The sequence below is a fragment of the Chrysemys picta genome, chromosome 2 (assembly GCF_011386835.1).
Source record: "Chrysemys picta bellii isolate R12L10 chromosome 2, ASM1138683v2, whole genome shotgun sequence".
Lineage (NCBI taxonomy): Eukaryota > Metazoa > Chordata > Testudines > Emydidae > Chrysemys > Chrysemys picta.
The window spans coordinates 68,499,556-68,514,278 of record NC_088792.1 but is presented as its reverse complement, the minus strand read 5'-3'; the positions used below and the strand labels follow the sequence as shown (position 1 = coordinate 68,514,278).

The 14,723-nt window shown below is 42.3% G+C and overlaps 1 protein-coding gene across 6 annotated transcripts in view; it reads left to right on the top strand.

Moving 5' to 3' along the window:
* The window catches only part of ANKRD28 (ankyrin repeat domain 28), a 215,328-nt gene that overhangs the window by 20,998 nt on the left and 179,607 nt on the right, over positions 1-14,723 (top strand). The window contains exons 1-2 of one of the 6 annotated variants that reach the window (XM_065587047.1): positions 6,201-6,262; positions 8,175-8,311. The exons of 3 other annotated variants lie outside the window; for them this stretch is intronic. In XM_065587047.1, the coding sequence (XP_065443119.1) occupies position 6,262; positions 8,175-8,311 (138 nt within the window). In that variant the 5' untranslated portion in view covers positions 6,201-6,261. Of the gene's footprint in view, positions 1-6,200; positions 6,263-8,174; positions 8,312-14,723 lie in introns of those variants that run through there. 2 more of the 6 variants (XM_042861915.2, XR_010599151.1) reach the window with 2 other exon arrangements.

Below are 14,723 nucleotides of genomic sequence, written 5' to 3'. Positions count from 1 at the left end.
TTTTCTTGAAAATTTTCTTTTACAATGCTTGTAACTCTAATATTGTATCATTGGTAGTGCACAAGAACCTAAAAATAACTGATAGGCCATTATCATTACTCTTATTGTATGATAAGCACTTAGGGGTATCTCCATATATTTAATATTTATCTCATAGAACTGGAAGGGACCCTGAAAGGTCATTGAGTCCAGCCACCTGCCTTCATTAGCAGGACCAAGTACTGATTTTGCCCCAGATCCCCAAGTGGCCCCCTCAAGGATTGAACTCACAACCGTGGGTTTAGCAGGCCAGTGCTCAAACCACTGAGCTATCCCTCCCCTCATTGCTTGGACAAACAATATTTGTGAAATGGAAACAACTTATATTTTGGTCTTTCTTACTGATTACTGTGAATCTACATGCCAGTCTCATCAAACTCATACTATGCTCTGAAACCTCACCAGCATTCTTTTTCTTTCTCACCTTAAGCGATTGTGGCTGATAAAACTGAATTTGTTGTATTCAAAGATGCAAAAGTTAAAAATATAGTAATACAAGTTTGAATGCTTACATTTTATAAATGCTACTTCAGACTACATTTGAAATACAGATACATAGTCAGTATTCATAACTTTAGGTAAAAAAAGATACATGCTTGCAAATAGGATAATCATATTCAGCAAATCATAACTTTTCCAATGACCCCTTACATGACCCATCTTGTACAAAATGCATCGTAATTATGCCATAATTATATCGTGTGTGTGTGTGTGTGTGTGTATGTATGTATATATATATAAAAATATTACTAGTATGAGTATGAAGGGTAGTGTCACACAGTGTTCTCTCCATCTGGCCTCAGATCAAGGCCAAGATGTTCCCCTGGACATTGGTCAATCCACATTGGACAAATGGTTGCTGGAGGTTAGAAGATTGGGGTACTCCATCCTCCCTTCCCCATCCCTCTTCAGGGGCCCCTATCACAAGTTCTTTCTAAGGCAGGAAGCTGAATCCCTTCTGCACATAGGAGCCATAAAAATAGTTTCAGTTTAGCACAGAAGGAGGGACATGTACGCCAACTGTTTCCTGGTCCCGAAAAAGAATAGGGGATGGAGATCTGCTTCAGATCTAAGACTCCAAAAATTTAGGCTGGTGACTCTTGCAGCTATAATTCTATAGTTGGACAGGTGGATTGGTTTTCGGGTCCCAACCTTCAGGACACCTGTTTCCATATTACAATTCATCTGTCTCACAAGTGATTCACGCTTGTTTTGATACGTCAGGATCACTACCAGTAGTAAACCAGTAGAACCCTGCTGACTCTGGTCTTTCACTTCTCATTTGAGTCTAACATAATACTATATTAATTTTATATATTATCAATTTAAATTCCTCGTGAACAGAAATCCTCATCACAAACCCATCATACAGAGAAAGTGATTTCTTCTTCAAGAAGTCTCTACGAGTACGTTTGAACCTAAAATATACATGAAACTTCTAAGACAGCCTAAATTAATTTATTCCTAGTAGTCTGAATGGTGGCGGCTGAAGTGTTGGGTGGGGAAGTTCATGTACAGTAATATATCAATAATACCCATGTGGTCATTCTTGTTAGTCCATTTTACCCATTAGTCATTGTTGATTATGATTTTGCTGCCAACTGTTGCACAGTTTCAGAGTTTAAGGCCAAAGGGACTGCAAGAGCATCTAGTCTGACCTGCATTTTTCCACCACCCAGCACCTGCATGCTAAACCCAACAGCTGAAATTAGACCAAAGTATTACAGACCACAGAATACTTGCCTATTATGTACCACAGGCACAGGGAATAACTATAAATTGTTCCCGTGGTATTCAGTGATACATTTTAATATAGACGGTGGTTACATGATATACAAGTGTGTGTGTGTGTGTGTATACAGATATATGTATATTAGGGCTGTCAAGCGATTAAAAAAAAATCACGATTAATCGCACTGTTAAACAATAATAGAATAACATTTATTTAAATATTTTGGATGTTTCCTACATTTTCAAATATATTAATTTTCATAACACAATACAAAGTGTACAGTGCGCACTTTATATTTATTTTTTATTACAAGTATTTGCAATGTAAAAATAAAAAGAAATCGTATTTTTCAATTCATCTAATACAAGTACTGTAATGCAGTCTGTTTATCATGAAATTTGAACCTACAAATGTAGAATTATGTACAAAAAGACGCCATTCGGCGTCTCTTCTACTTTTTTTTTCCGAAGGTGTTAGGGGATGCAGCTTATGCAGTTACCTCCTACACCTGGGGGTATTTCCATATTTGACAATTGGCTATTCAAGGGCCAGTCTTACAAGGTTCTCTCTGCAGTACAGATAGCTCTGTTCCTGTTCTGTGAGCTAGGGTTCCATCTCAACATTGAGAAATCTACTTTAACCCTGATGCAATGGATTGAGTTTATGAGGGGCGTTCTTAAATGCAATATCAGCCAGGGCTTACCCTCCTACTTGTAAGTTTCTTGATACTAACAGGTCTAATCTCAACGAGTCAAATCAGCCCACGGACTTCCATAGGAAATTGTCTTCAACAGCTTAGACAAATAGCAGCGGGTACCTTTGTGACACATCATGACAGGCTATACCGTCAGTGTTTCCAGGGCTGGCTCAGAACTATTTATGCTACAAACTGTCTGAACAAACTGGTGTCAGTCCCATGTCAAGTAGGAGATTCTCTTAATTGGTCAAAAGACCCAGACTAGGTTTGTGTGGGAATTCCATTCATTCTATCTTCTCCTCCCATCACCATAATGACAGCTGCATCCCTGATAGGCCAGGGAGCGAATTTATTGCCTACACAACTCAGGGCAAATGGACCAAGAGGCACGATTGCACTTCATCAGTTTCTTTGAAAAATGCCTGAATCTGTTTCCTACCGTTAATCAGAAACAAGTCCATAAAGAACTTGAAAATGTAGTGTTCATGTTCTATATCAACTGACAAGGAAGGGCCAGATCTCCTTCTCTTTGTGCTGAAGTGATAAAGCGCTGGAGCTGGCACCTAAACAGCAGAGATTAGGATACAATTGGCTATCTTCCAGGGGTACAGAATCCAACTTCAGCAGGTACTTCTCCCAGGACTGTGAATGGGAATTGGACCCTCAGATACTCAAACAAATCTTTCTGACTTGGAGAGTTCTGGAAATAGACCTCTTTGCCACTGTTACCAACAAGAAGTGTAAATGTTTGGGTGGGGTGTTAGACCCTCTCACTGGGATACCCCTTTCTTGTTCCGTGGGCAAGAGATCTTCTATATGCATCTCCTCTGATGCTCCTGATTCTGAGGATAGTAAACAAAGTCAAGCATGACAAAGGCAAATTCATATTAGTAGTTCTGACATGCCCCAGACAGACCTGGTAGCCTTACCTAATTCACCTAGCTGTTTGACAGGCAATCACTCTTCCGTCCATTCCTCATCTCCTGTCTCAAGATGTTGGTTGGATGTTTCACCCCAACCTGAGGATCCTTCTTTGTCTCAAAGCATGGTTTCTAAGTGGCTCATGGGAATAGAGACTTACTGTTCTGAGGCGGTACAACAGGTATTATTGAACAGTAGACAAGAGTTCATGAGATATACTTTTCCTTCACAAATGGAAGAGGTTAATCATTAGGGGGAAGGCTAGCCCAGTGGTTTGAGCATTGGCCTGCTAAACCTAGGGTTGTGAGTTCAATCCTTGAAGGGGCCACTTAGGAATCTGGGGCAAAATCAGTACTTGGTCCTGCTAGTGTAGGCAGGGAGCTGGATGCGATGACCTTTCAGGGTCCCTTCCAGTCCTAGGAGATAGGATATCTTTATTTATTTATTTATTTATTTATTTGGTGTGATCAGAGATGTGTTCTACCTGCTCACTCATCCATCTTGACAGTTTTGGACTACCTTCTTGAGTTTTAAAAAAACTAGGATATCTATGAGTTGTATCAGGGTATGTCTAGCAGCTATTATAGCCTTTCATTCCCTGTTCAGGGACTCTTAGTTTTTGCTCATCCCACAACTCTGAGTTTCTTGAAGGACTGTGGAACCTTTCCCTCAAGTTAAGGAACCCACTCCAACTCGAGAGATGAACCTAATACTTAAATGCCTTATAAATCCTCGATTTTTTTTGAGCCAGTGGCTACGTCTTAACTCATTAACTTATCTATGAAGATGGTCTTTCTGGTGGCTATCCTCTCTGCCTGAAGGACTGATGAAATAGGCGCTCAAAAGGCGGGACTTCCATTTACTTATTTGATGACAAAGTTTTCTTACATCCACGTTCTCATTTGTCGTCTGAATTTCAAATTAACCAAGTCCTCTACCTTCCGGTCACTTTTTCTAAAACCTCATCAGTCCAGTGGAATGCTGCTTTACGCACCTTGGTTGTTAGGAGGACATTGCCCTTTTATTTGGACAGAACCAGATCATTTAGGAAATCACTCAAGCTGTGTCCATTTGTGGATAGATCTAAAGATTCGTCAGGTGCCACCCAAAGACTCTCAAGGGGGATCTGCTTGTTATATCATAGTATGAATCTGCTGACATTCACCTTCCTCATATAGTGTTGGGCCATTCCACAAGATCTCTACTTGTATGGCATTGTTCAAATGCATTCCTGTTCTGGACAGTTGCAAGGCAGCAATTTGGATTTCAACTCGCATCTTTTCCAGACATTACGTGGTAATCCAGTCTTCGGGCTTGGATGCTGCTTTCGGGAATGCAGTCTTATTAGTCTGGGATGTGATTCCAAAGCCCCCTTCTCCAGCTAGGTGCTGCTTGGTAGTCACTAGAGATGGAGCACCCATGGGGACAGTACTTGAAGAAGAGGTTACTTACCCTGTGCAGTAACTGGAGTTTTTTGAGATGTTGACCCATGGGTGTTCCACTACCTACCCTCCTTCCCCTCTGCTTCAGTGTTTCCATTGAGACTTTATGGTGAAGAAGGAACTGAGAGTGGTTTGATTGTGCAGCCCTATAGAGCCTCGATGCAGGGTAAGAGGATGTTTAGGGCGCATGCAGGGGTTGAATGGGCACTTCGACCAAAAATCTCTGATCAAAGGGCATGAGGTATAAGTGCAGCTGAAGTGGAGCACCCATGGGGGAGGGGAGCACATCTTGAACTCCAGTTACTGCATAGGGTGAGTAATCTCTCCTTATCTGATAACTCAGGCTCAGTTTACTTAAAAAATAAAGCGGGGTGGCGGGGGGGGAGCTCTTTCCCAGGGTTTCAAAAACTAGTACAGCTGTGTGTGTGGTGAATGATGCTTTAAAAATTGTAAAAATAAAAAAATCAAAAATGGTATAAAGTCTATACCTTGGAAAATCTTTGTAAAAGGTGGAATGTTTTAACTTGCTGAATGATCCAATAAAAATAAACTTTACAGTGGGTTTTAGGTTGGGGAAGCACAGTGACTTAATGAAAAGGCACTGTTACTGTCTTCATTCTCCATGAAACAATAGATTGTTTGGTTCGGCATAGTAGGTGCTATTCTATTGTAGCTTTATTATGTCTTAATTTTGTCTTTTGTAGAAACCTGAATTGTGTTTTTACTCGTAAGTATTTTGGATACAAAGCAAACATTAAAACTGATAGCTAGGGGGGAGAGAAATTGAGTTAGAGGTAAGGGAAGAAAGAGTCATGGTAGAAACAGCAAATATGGTGTTCCTGGCCAGCTTAATGGCAAATAGATTCCCTATTCAGTGGGGGAAGTACCAGGACTGAAGCAGAGAACTGTAAAAGAGTACAGTAACATGAGGAACTTGGATTCCTCCACCTCAGAGCCAGGTGAAGCACATATTTCCCTCCTTAACTGCATTTATGGAGCACTGGTTTGTGATTCTTCATCACCAGAAAGACCTTGGTATCAGGTAGTAGTGGTTATTCCCCTTTCCGTGTGCTTCCATTTCATGACACCAAGGAAATAGTGTGGAAATTCTGGGAGACACCTGGTCCCCACTCTGCCTTCTCCAACGCAATGTTTTGCTTTGATTAGCTCCCCCAGACACTAATAGTATACCAGCAACCTGCTTTGTAATAGCGATTGCAATTCTGTTGAGAGAAGTTCCAGACAAAATAGAAGCTACCGACTCTTGTTCCGACTGAGAAGATTTGCATGAGGCTCTGCAGTAGTTGTGTGGTGAAAACTGCCCCTCATGAAAAGTTGAAGCAATCTTTTCTCTTTCCCATTCCAGGTTTTTGATCTCCCTGTGGATTTTAGTTCCAGATACCTATCAGAAGAAATCTCCCACAAACAGAAGTAATCTAGCAGCATCTACTTCAGAAGTAAACTGGTGGGGAGTCTGTTAGGGGGAAGTAGGCCTCCCTTTTCCTTCTTATGGTGCAGGCTTTGGGTGTCGTCTTAACAATGGGGGCACATCAGAGGACCAATGTGTACTTCCATTGAGCTCATTAGAATACTTCATAGACTTTGATCTTTTTTCAGATATGTAGATTCATCCTTTAACCTCTACCTCTCTTGCCCGAAGAAGAGGCTGTAGGGTCAAGTGCTGTGCTTTCTTCTGAATGTCAAAGCATTAACAAAGGTTCCATAGCAGGAGTGCTTTGCAGGAATCCACTCTTAGCTGTCAGTAATGCCAAATGTCATCAGGTCTCTGTCTAGTCTTGGATCTTAAATGGCCTAACTCCTTTGTGTGGCCTTCAGAAAAGTCAGATAGACAGATATCATAGCTGTAGAACCAGGAGACTTTCTTGTAATCCATGGACTTCTGATACACTTACTTTCATGTTTCCATTGTGCACATTCATTAAAAATACCTCTGCTTTGCTCTGGGCCAAGAACGATTTCAGTACATTGTCAGCATTACCTTAGTCTGCAGGGACTTTACAAAAACTATGATTGAGGTAGTAGAGCCCCTCTTTTGTCTGAAATTTTGAATATTCTTTACATTGATGACTGCTTTTAAGGCTCCAGTGTATGACAGCAAGGAATCCAGAAGCCTGTGTCCTTAGTAACTGCCCCAAGGCTTGTAGTTAATTTCAGGAAAAGTATATTAGTCCTTTGAGAATTGTCCCCTTGGAGGGCAGTCTGACCTAATTCTTGACATAATGCCTCCTTCAGAGAAGTCCTGCTGACCAGGAAATGGGCAGAAAGACTTTACTTAGTTCTTTTAGCCCAGTCGTTTTCAGCCTTGTCCATACTGGGGCTGTCCTGATTCCCTTCCTGTTTATCAATATGGGAAGCGCCAAGTGCTGACACTTTGTTCAGTGAAAAAAATCATTTAGAGCAAACCAGTTTTGATGCTTCCCAGGGGTACCTGTGCTGAGTCACCTCGCTACCACCTGCCCTTAGCATGAGGAAGCCTTATCTGTGCCTGCTGTGGGTCAGCTCGCTAACTCCATTGACCACAGGCAACACAAGTACTCCCCTCTAGTCCTCACAGGGCTCGCTGTTACTTTAACAGTTAGAGATTGGCACACATGAAGACTCAAGCTCTCTGAGCGTCTCCGTGGAATGTCCAGCCCCATGTTCACTAGGTTCTCGTAATGTTCAGACTCATTCTTTGCAAAGAAACAGTACCCCAGCTTCTCGATTCCAGCTCAGATCACCACTCCACATAACATGCAGCACTTAGATATGTTCATAGTGAAATAAAGTATAACTTTATATAACAAAGCATAGAGATTCAAGTAATAGCAAATAGAAGTATTGGAAACCAGTGGTTACATATAAAATCATAACATGCATTCTAGTGCTTAGACTTATTTAACTAGGTACTCTTGTGTCTCGTAGAGTAGTTCTCATCCAAAATCCTTGTAGCACTTCATAGCCAGGCTGTCTGACTTTCCTTTCATGAGACAAGTATGATGTCAGCTTGCTTCCTCAGTGAGGGACACCCGGGTGTTTTCTTGCATCCCAAGATATACCAGAACAATCCTTTGTCTTTACGTATAAACAGGATTCCATCTGACATTCATTTCATCTTGTGGATTTCCTTTCTTGTAGATTTCACAATCTCCTATTTCGGGTGGGGGTCAATATGCAAGTAGGTATACACTGAGGCATGCAATATGTAAACAACCAGACAGGGAGATAGGTGTCTGTTACCTCCTGGCTGACAGGAATCTTTTTGAGGTGTTCCTTAACTTCAATATAGTTTTCAGTATAAATACATAACTCCTTAAATATTATCCATACATACATTTCACAGTGATTCTGATGACTAGTGGGCTACTGGCTTTCGATAGAGACCTCACATGCTTCGATGAACTGTTATGCATATATCCGACCTGGAGAAAACCCTCTGCCAGTTGTCATCATGGGGTCCCCTGGTTCACACTGGTGTTGGTAAGTGAAATATTCAGCAAGGACAGCCTATGTCTTCTTGAGTTCAAACAAGTGGTATAAAGTTGTCATGTGAAAACCAATCAACTTTTGGTGTGGAAGAAAAGTTGCTGTTGTTGAGTGCCCAGTTATTCACAAGTTAGTGGAAAGATGTGTGTGTATTGGTGGGTTTATTTCTAATTACGTTCACAAATTTGTGTCAAGTAACTTTTTCAGTTCCACCACATCATCTTTACCACCAAAGCTTGCTAGTGAGTTAAACAATGTGCCCAAATAGCTTTGGGGTGAAAGTCTAATCATGAGGCCACTCTGTTTTCTGGTCATAGTTGTTTTTTGCTAATGGGGCCCAAAGCTAATACAACACTATCTGCCGAACCCAGTTACAAGAACTGATTGCTGGAGAGCCTCAAAGACTATTTTTACTTTCCTAAGTCAGTGGAAAGCAAAATGGGAAGTCCTCAATATGGATCTTTTTCCACTCATACTTGACAAATGTTTCACTTTTTGCAAAACTTTAAACTGTAGTTTCATTCAGCTTGTACTGAGAAGTACTGGCTTTCCTTATAAACAATTGATCCTGAACATCTGCCACCATAGTATGACTTCATTTAGCTGATTGTGTGAGTGGAGTGGGGAATTGCCTTAACTTGACCTGGCAGCAGCAGCAGCTCCCAGCACAACATTAACACCATCCAACATATGGAATGCAATCAGTGTTTCCCCAATTATGAGGTTTGGCAGCCTTTGCTACTTGCAGTGACGCCAAGTATGATGGCCAGAGGGCTTTTATGTTTCAGTATTGCCATTTATTAAAACAGTGTTCTGATTTTTAAATTCATAAGCTTTTTCATGAAGAATTCAGTGGATTTCTTTTTTCAAGATGGTTAATCTCCAAATTGCTCAGTACTTCCTCTGTTTTAATGGCCACATACATGTTCCTGAATCCTTTGTCAGCTACTGCAACAACTTGTTTGAAATACTGTAGCAGCTGAGAAGCATTCAGTTGTGTGCGTTTTGGTCTGAGTCTTCCGGCGCGGAGAGTCAGGCTCAAGAGGTAGATCCAGAGAAGAGGGAAGGAAGGGAAGAACGGTTGAGTGTTCTCCTCCTTGGCTTCACAAAATATCTTATGCACTGTAATAGTTTAATTTCCCCTTGGAGGTGGGGGGGAGGGGGGGAATGCAGGAGGTAACTGCAGGCTGGTACCTGCAGGGCAGGAAGACAGAACAAAATGTTTGGTGCCTGGATGCAGTAAAATGGCAGATATATTGAACTCTTCAACATACTGGAACAATTCTGTTTGTGGCTGTAGAATCAAAGTCAACAGGCCTGGAGATGAATGGGACAAGTCATACTTCCTAGACCTATTGTCTTGGACTGACTGCAGAATCAGGCAGGCATCACTGTGTTGGTTTATACTCCGTTTACATTTTTAAGGTTATTTTTGTAACTATAAAGGCTATAAATATAACTTCCTTTTTTCACCCTTTTGTTTTGAAAAAAGAGCATGGTTGTGACTCACAGGTTGAGAAACACCTGTTCTAGATCAGTCGTAGCACAGTGGAGATTTATAAGACAGATTTGTCCTGACTCCAGTTGCCAGTCTCTCTCAGATGTTGGGAGCGGGGGGAAATCCAGTGATTTTCTTCAGAGATGCCCCTGCAGAAGTTGCAGGTACCAGTTGTCATCACTGCTGCAGGCCTCTGGGGTAGAGGGACCACCTGGTGATCGTTTTGTCATATGGCCAACAGGAAATCAGTGTTAAACCTCAGTGTCACTGTGCTTTAAGCAGTGTAGCTGCCCCCTGTCCCCCCCACTAGCATTCCAAACATAAGAGGAAAACCAGGGGGTGCTGATAATATTGGAAAATGTGGTTGTGTGATATCTTTATATCTGTTAGAAATTGGTCGTGGGAGCTGTGATTCTGACTGGGCAGAATGCCTTCCAAATCAATCCACACTTGGCCTGAATGTTCAATCTGAAGGCAGGCTGGCTAAGGGGAAGATCTCTTATCTTGGATGTAGCTCCTGTTCCCCCAGAAGCCTTCCAGAGAGTCTGAAAAATTGGAGGATGCCATCACAGACCTGTTTGCCTGAGCCAAGACTCATCAGGCTTTCCAGGTTTTGTTGCTGATAAGAAGATAGTGCCTGGAGGGCCATTGTCTTTTCTATTCTTTGGGGGAACTCAGTCATGTATATGTCGTCTTCCATATCCTTTATCCATGTTCCTTCAAGATGTGAATAGAAAGGGCAACAATGATTTTGATTGCCTCAGATTGTTCCTCTGGTCATGATACTCTGAGGTTCTAACTTGAGCAGTTTGAGAAGATGAGAACGTCTCATCCTCAACTTCCTGTCTCTTGGTATAGTGACTCATGAGTCCCTCATTTAAATTCTGTATATAGGCTGACATGTGGGAGGAAGTCCCTAATTCACTGTGATTTGCCATATATGGCGATCTCTGCCCTTCTGAAGTCTAGAAAGGCTCTGTTAGTTGGAGCCTATCACCATTCTTGGGAAATAGATCAATGGTTCCTGATCCTTCTAGCCTCTGAGTGTAGGCAAGGAAGAGTTGGCGGGCCCTAGAGCATCAACAGGAAGCATACTTTGACTCGTTATCTTCTACCTTCCTCCTCCTATACATTTCTGCCTACAAGGCTGTTCAGAAGCAGTGGGTAAGGTATAGAAATACCTCTTCACTGGGTAGCCCATTATTTCCTAGCCCCGTGCAAAGGCCTTTCCCAGTTTTCAGTTGCTTCCTGGCACCAGGGAGTGAGCTCCAGCTCTTCCCCTTCCCCCCTCTTGCTCCTGTTGGTTGCATTGTGAAGAGGTCTAGATAATTAAGGGGGTTACCTTAATTATGGTTATGGACCAGTTATGGCCCTCCTCCACAGCTTTTGTCTCCCCCTGATTCTACAGAGGGAAATGCTCTTATGGTCCACAAATTGAACATCAGCTGTGATTCTGTGCCATGATAAAAATCCTATTGCAGAACATGGGGAAGAGCATGAATGGGACCACCCCCAGAGCATTTTGAGTGATGTCCTCCTCATGTTAGTGTATGAGGCAAAAAACAGTGAAACTGAAAAATAATTGTGGATTTTTATAGTAATTTTTTTAGCTATTTTCAACTATAGTGAGTACAAAATCTTCAGATATACTTTTTTCAAGTTGACAGTGTGCCTTTAACATTTTTACATATGTTTGAGTTTAATTCCTTAGATTTCTGGTGTAATATATAGTACTTAATTAAAAGATGTCTTTTAAAGATGTGCAAATTTATGGTGCTAGTTGAGTGATGATTATCAAGAAACCAAAAATAGTTTGCTTCTCAAATTTTTTGTTTATACTTATGCTTTTCTCTAGACAATGACTTTCACTGGACTATCTTAACTACTTTTTCCACATTTAGTGTACTAGTAATACAGACATGAATAAACATAGCTAGAATGTAAACAAAGGGAATCTAAGTAAAGAGATGAGAGGAATTGAGGGAAAAATTTTAATAAATATTGAAAAACAAGAAGGCTTTTGTTTCATGGGGCTTGGGAGTAGACAGAGGACATCATGGAGGAACATTCAGTACTTTTAAGTCAGCTCTTACAAAAGAGAAGATTAATTTGGAAAAATAGCTTTAGAATACATTACCTTTTCACTCGTTGTAACTTTTACAGCCCTTTAACCTGTCTAATATGTCAAACTAATAAGGTGTATGTTGACCTGAAATCTATTTTGTTTAAAAATACTCTTATTGCAATTTAACATTCACTCACTAATCTGTTTTCTTAGAGTACCCATCACCATATACTCCTGAGGGCATTCTGTGCCAAAAAAATTAAAATTCTTCACACTATTTTAAAAATCTTGCAAATGTTATTTGTCAATTAAATGTGGAGGCTCCAGCATGGTATTGGGGAGCACTGATCGCTGTGCAGCTCCCCCTGCCCCCGGGACATGGACTCAGTGGTGAGGCTGCATCCTACCCTGACACAATGCAAGGACTGGGCCTGCCCCAGAAACATCACAGGTGTGGGAGGCAGGCTCAGCAAGGCAGGATCCAAATGTGGAGGGGCTTAGTGTGGGGGGATCCAGGTGTGGGTTGAGAGGATTCTGTGTGGGGCAGTCTGAGTGCGGGCAACTTAGTGGGGGATTCAGGTGCGGAGGAGATCTGGATGCACAGGGGCTTGTTGTGGGGTTCTGGGTGCAGTGGTAATGAAACTCTGCAGGGGGCTCCAGGTGAAGATGGTTGGGGCTCAGCATGGGGGGGGGGTCTAGATGTGGGGGGATAGAGCTCATCAGAGGAGTCTGGGGGTAGGCCTCAGTGGGGTGGTGATCCAAGTGCAACTGGGGCTCGGTGGTGTGGGGATCTAGGTCTGGGTGGCTTGTAGGGGTGGTCCAGGTGCAGGGGGGAGTGGGGCTCATCATGGGGGGTTCTGAGTGGAGGGGGATGAGGCTTGGCGGGAGAGTCTGGGTGTGAGGGGGAGGTCTGGATGCACAGGGGTTGGGTGGATGGGGAGCAGTGCCCTGTAAAGGGGTCCCTCCCCCTGCAGCTGAAGAGTGATGGGCACAGGAAGTGGGGAGAGGGGCGGGAAGAGTTTGCAGATCTTCCTGCAGCCGGGGGAGAAATCTGGAGTTGGGTCTGACCTGGCCTTGGATGCTATGCAGGGGAAGAGGAAGTCCCATCCTCCCCAGCCTAGACCGGACTAGTAGCTGAGCTCGGCGCATGGTAGGAACCACCAGTCAGGTCTTCCCCCATCCCACCTCCTGCCCCACAGTAATTTATCTTTCCGCTGGCTGCCCTGGGCACCGGAAACATACTGCTGGGGAGGGTTGCATGACCGCTCTTGTAGCTTTCCTTTGCTTCCCCACAGAAAAATGACTTTCTGATGGGGAAGCAAAGAAATCTGCGGAGGACATACATTCTGCGCATGTGCAGTGGCACAGAATTCCCCCAGGAGTAACAACAGCATCTGAGCACTAGTAATACATTCAGTGGAATGATTAGATAAAGACAGCAAAAATTCTAAACAATCAAATGAATACACCATAATTTATTCATCAGAACTCATTTGTAACATCATTTCATGCAATATTGATATGCCTACACTAGGGCAGGAAAACTGCATGGAAAAAATCTTTAGTGATTTTTATTTTAAATTGGTAACATTTATATTGCTAACACTTTTCTCAAAGCTGGGTGCAAATGTAAAATAATCCCCACAACAACCCTGGTAAGATGGGTAGGTATCTTCAGTTTGCAGATGATCATAGTATCATAAAACTGGAAGGGACCTCAAGTCCAGTCCCCTGCACTCAGGATAGAACTATGAATTATCTAGTCCAGGGGTAGGCAACCTATGGCACGCATGCCGAAGGCGGCACGCGAGCTGATTTTCAGTGGCACTCACACTGCCTGGGTCCTGGCCACTGGTCTGGGGGGGGGCTCTGCATTTTAATTTAATTTTAAATGAAGCTTCTTAAACATTTTAAAAACCTTTATTTACGTACAACAATAGTTTAGTTATATATTATAGCCTTCTAGAAAGAGACCTTCTAAAAACGTTAAAATGTATTACTGGCACGCAAAACCTTAAATTAGAGTGAATAAATGAAGGCTCGGCACACCTCTTCTGAAAAGTTGCTGACTCCTGATCTAGACCATCCATGACAGGTGTTTGTCCAACCTGCTCTTAAAAATCCCCAATGATGAAGATTCCACAATCCCCCTAGGCAATTTATTCCAGTGCTTAATCACTCTGACAGGAAGTTTTTCCTAATGTCCAACCTAAACTGCCCTTGCTGCAATTTAAGCTTCTTGTCCTAGCCTCAGAAGTAAAGAAGAACAATTTTTCTCCCTCCTCCTTGTAACAACCTTTTATGTACTTGTAAACTGTTATCATGTCCCCTCTGTCTAAACAAACCCATTTTTTTCAATCTTCCCTCATAGGTCATGTTTTCTAGACGCTTAATTTTTGTTGCTCTTCTCTGGACTTTCTCCAGTTTGTCCATGTCTTTCCTGAAATGTGGCGCCCACAACTAGACAAATACTCCAGTTGAGGCCTAATCAGCGTGGAGTAGAGTGGAAGAATTACTTCTTGTGTCTTGCTTACAATACTCCTGCTAATACATCCCAGAATGATGTTTGCTTTTTCTGCAACAGCGTTACACAGTTGACTCATATTTAGCTTGTGATCCGCTATGACCCCCAGATCCCTTTCTGCAGTACTCCTTCCTAGACAGTCATTTCCAATTTTTGTCTGTGTGCAACTGATTGTTCCTTCCTATGTGGAGTACTTTGCATTTATCCTTATTGAGTTTCATCCTATTTACTTCATACCATTTCTCCAGTTTGTCCAGATCATTTTGATTCTTAATTCTATCCTCCAAAGTACTTGCAACCCCTCCCAGCTTGGTATCGT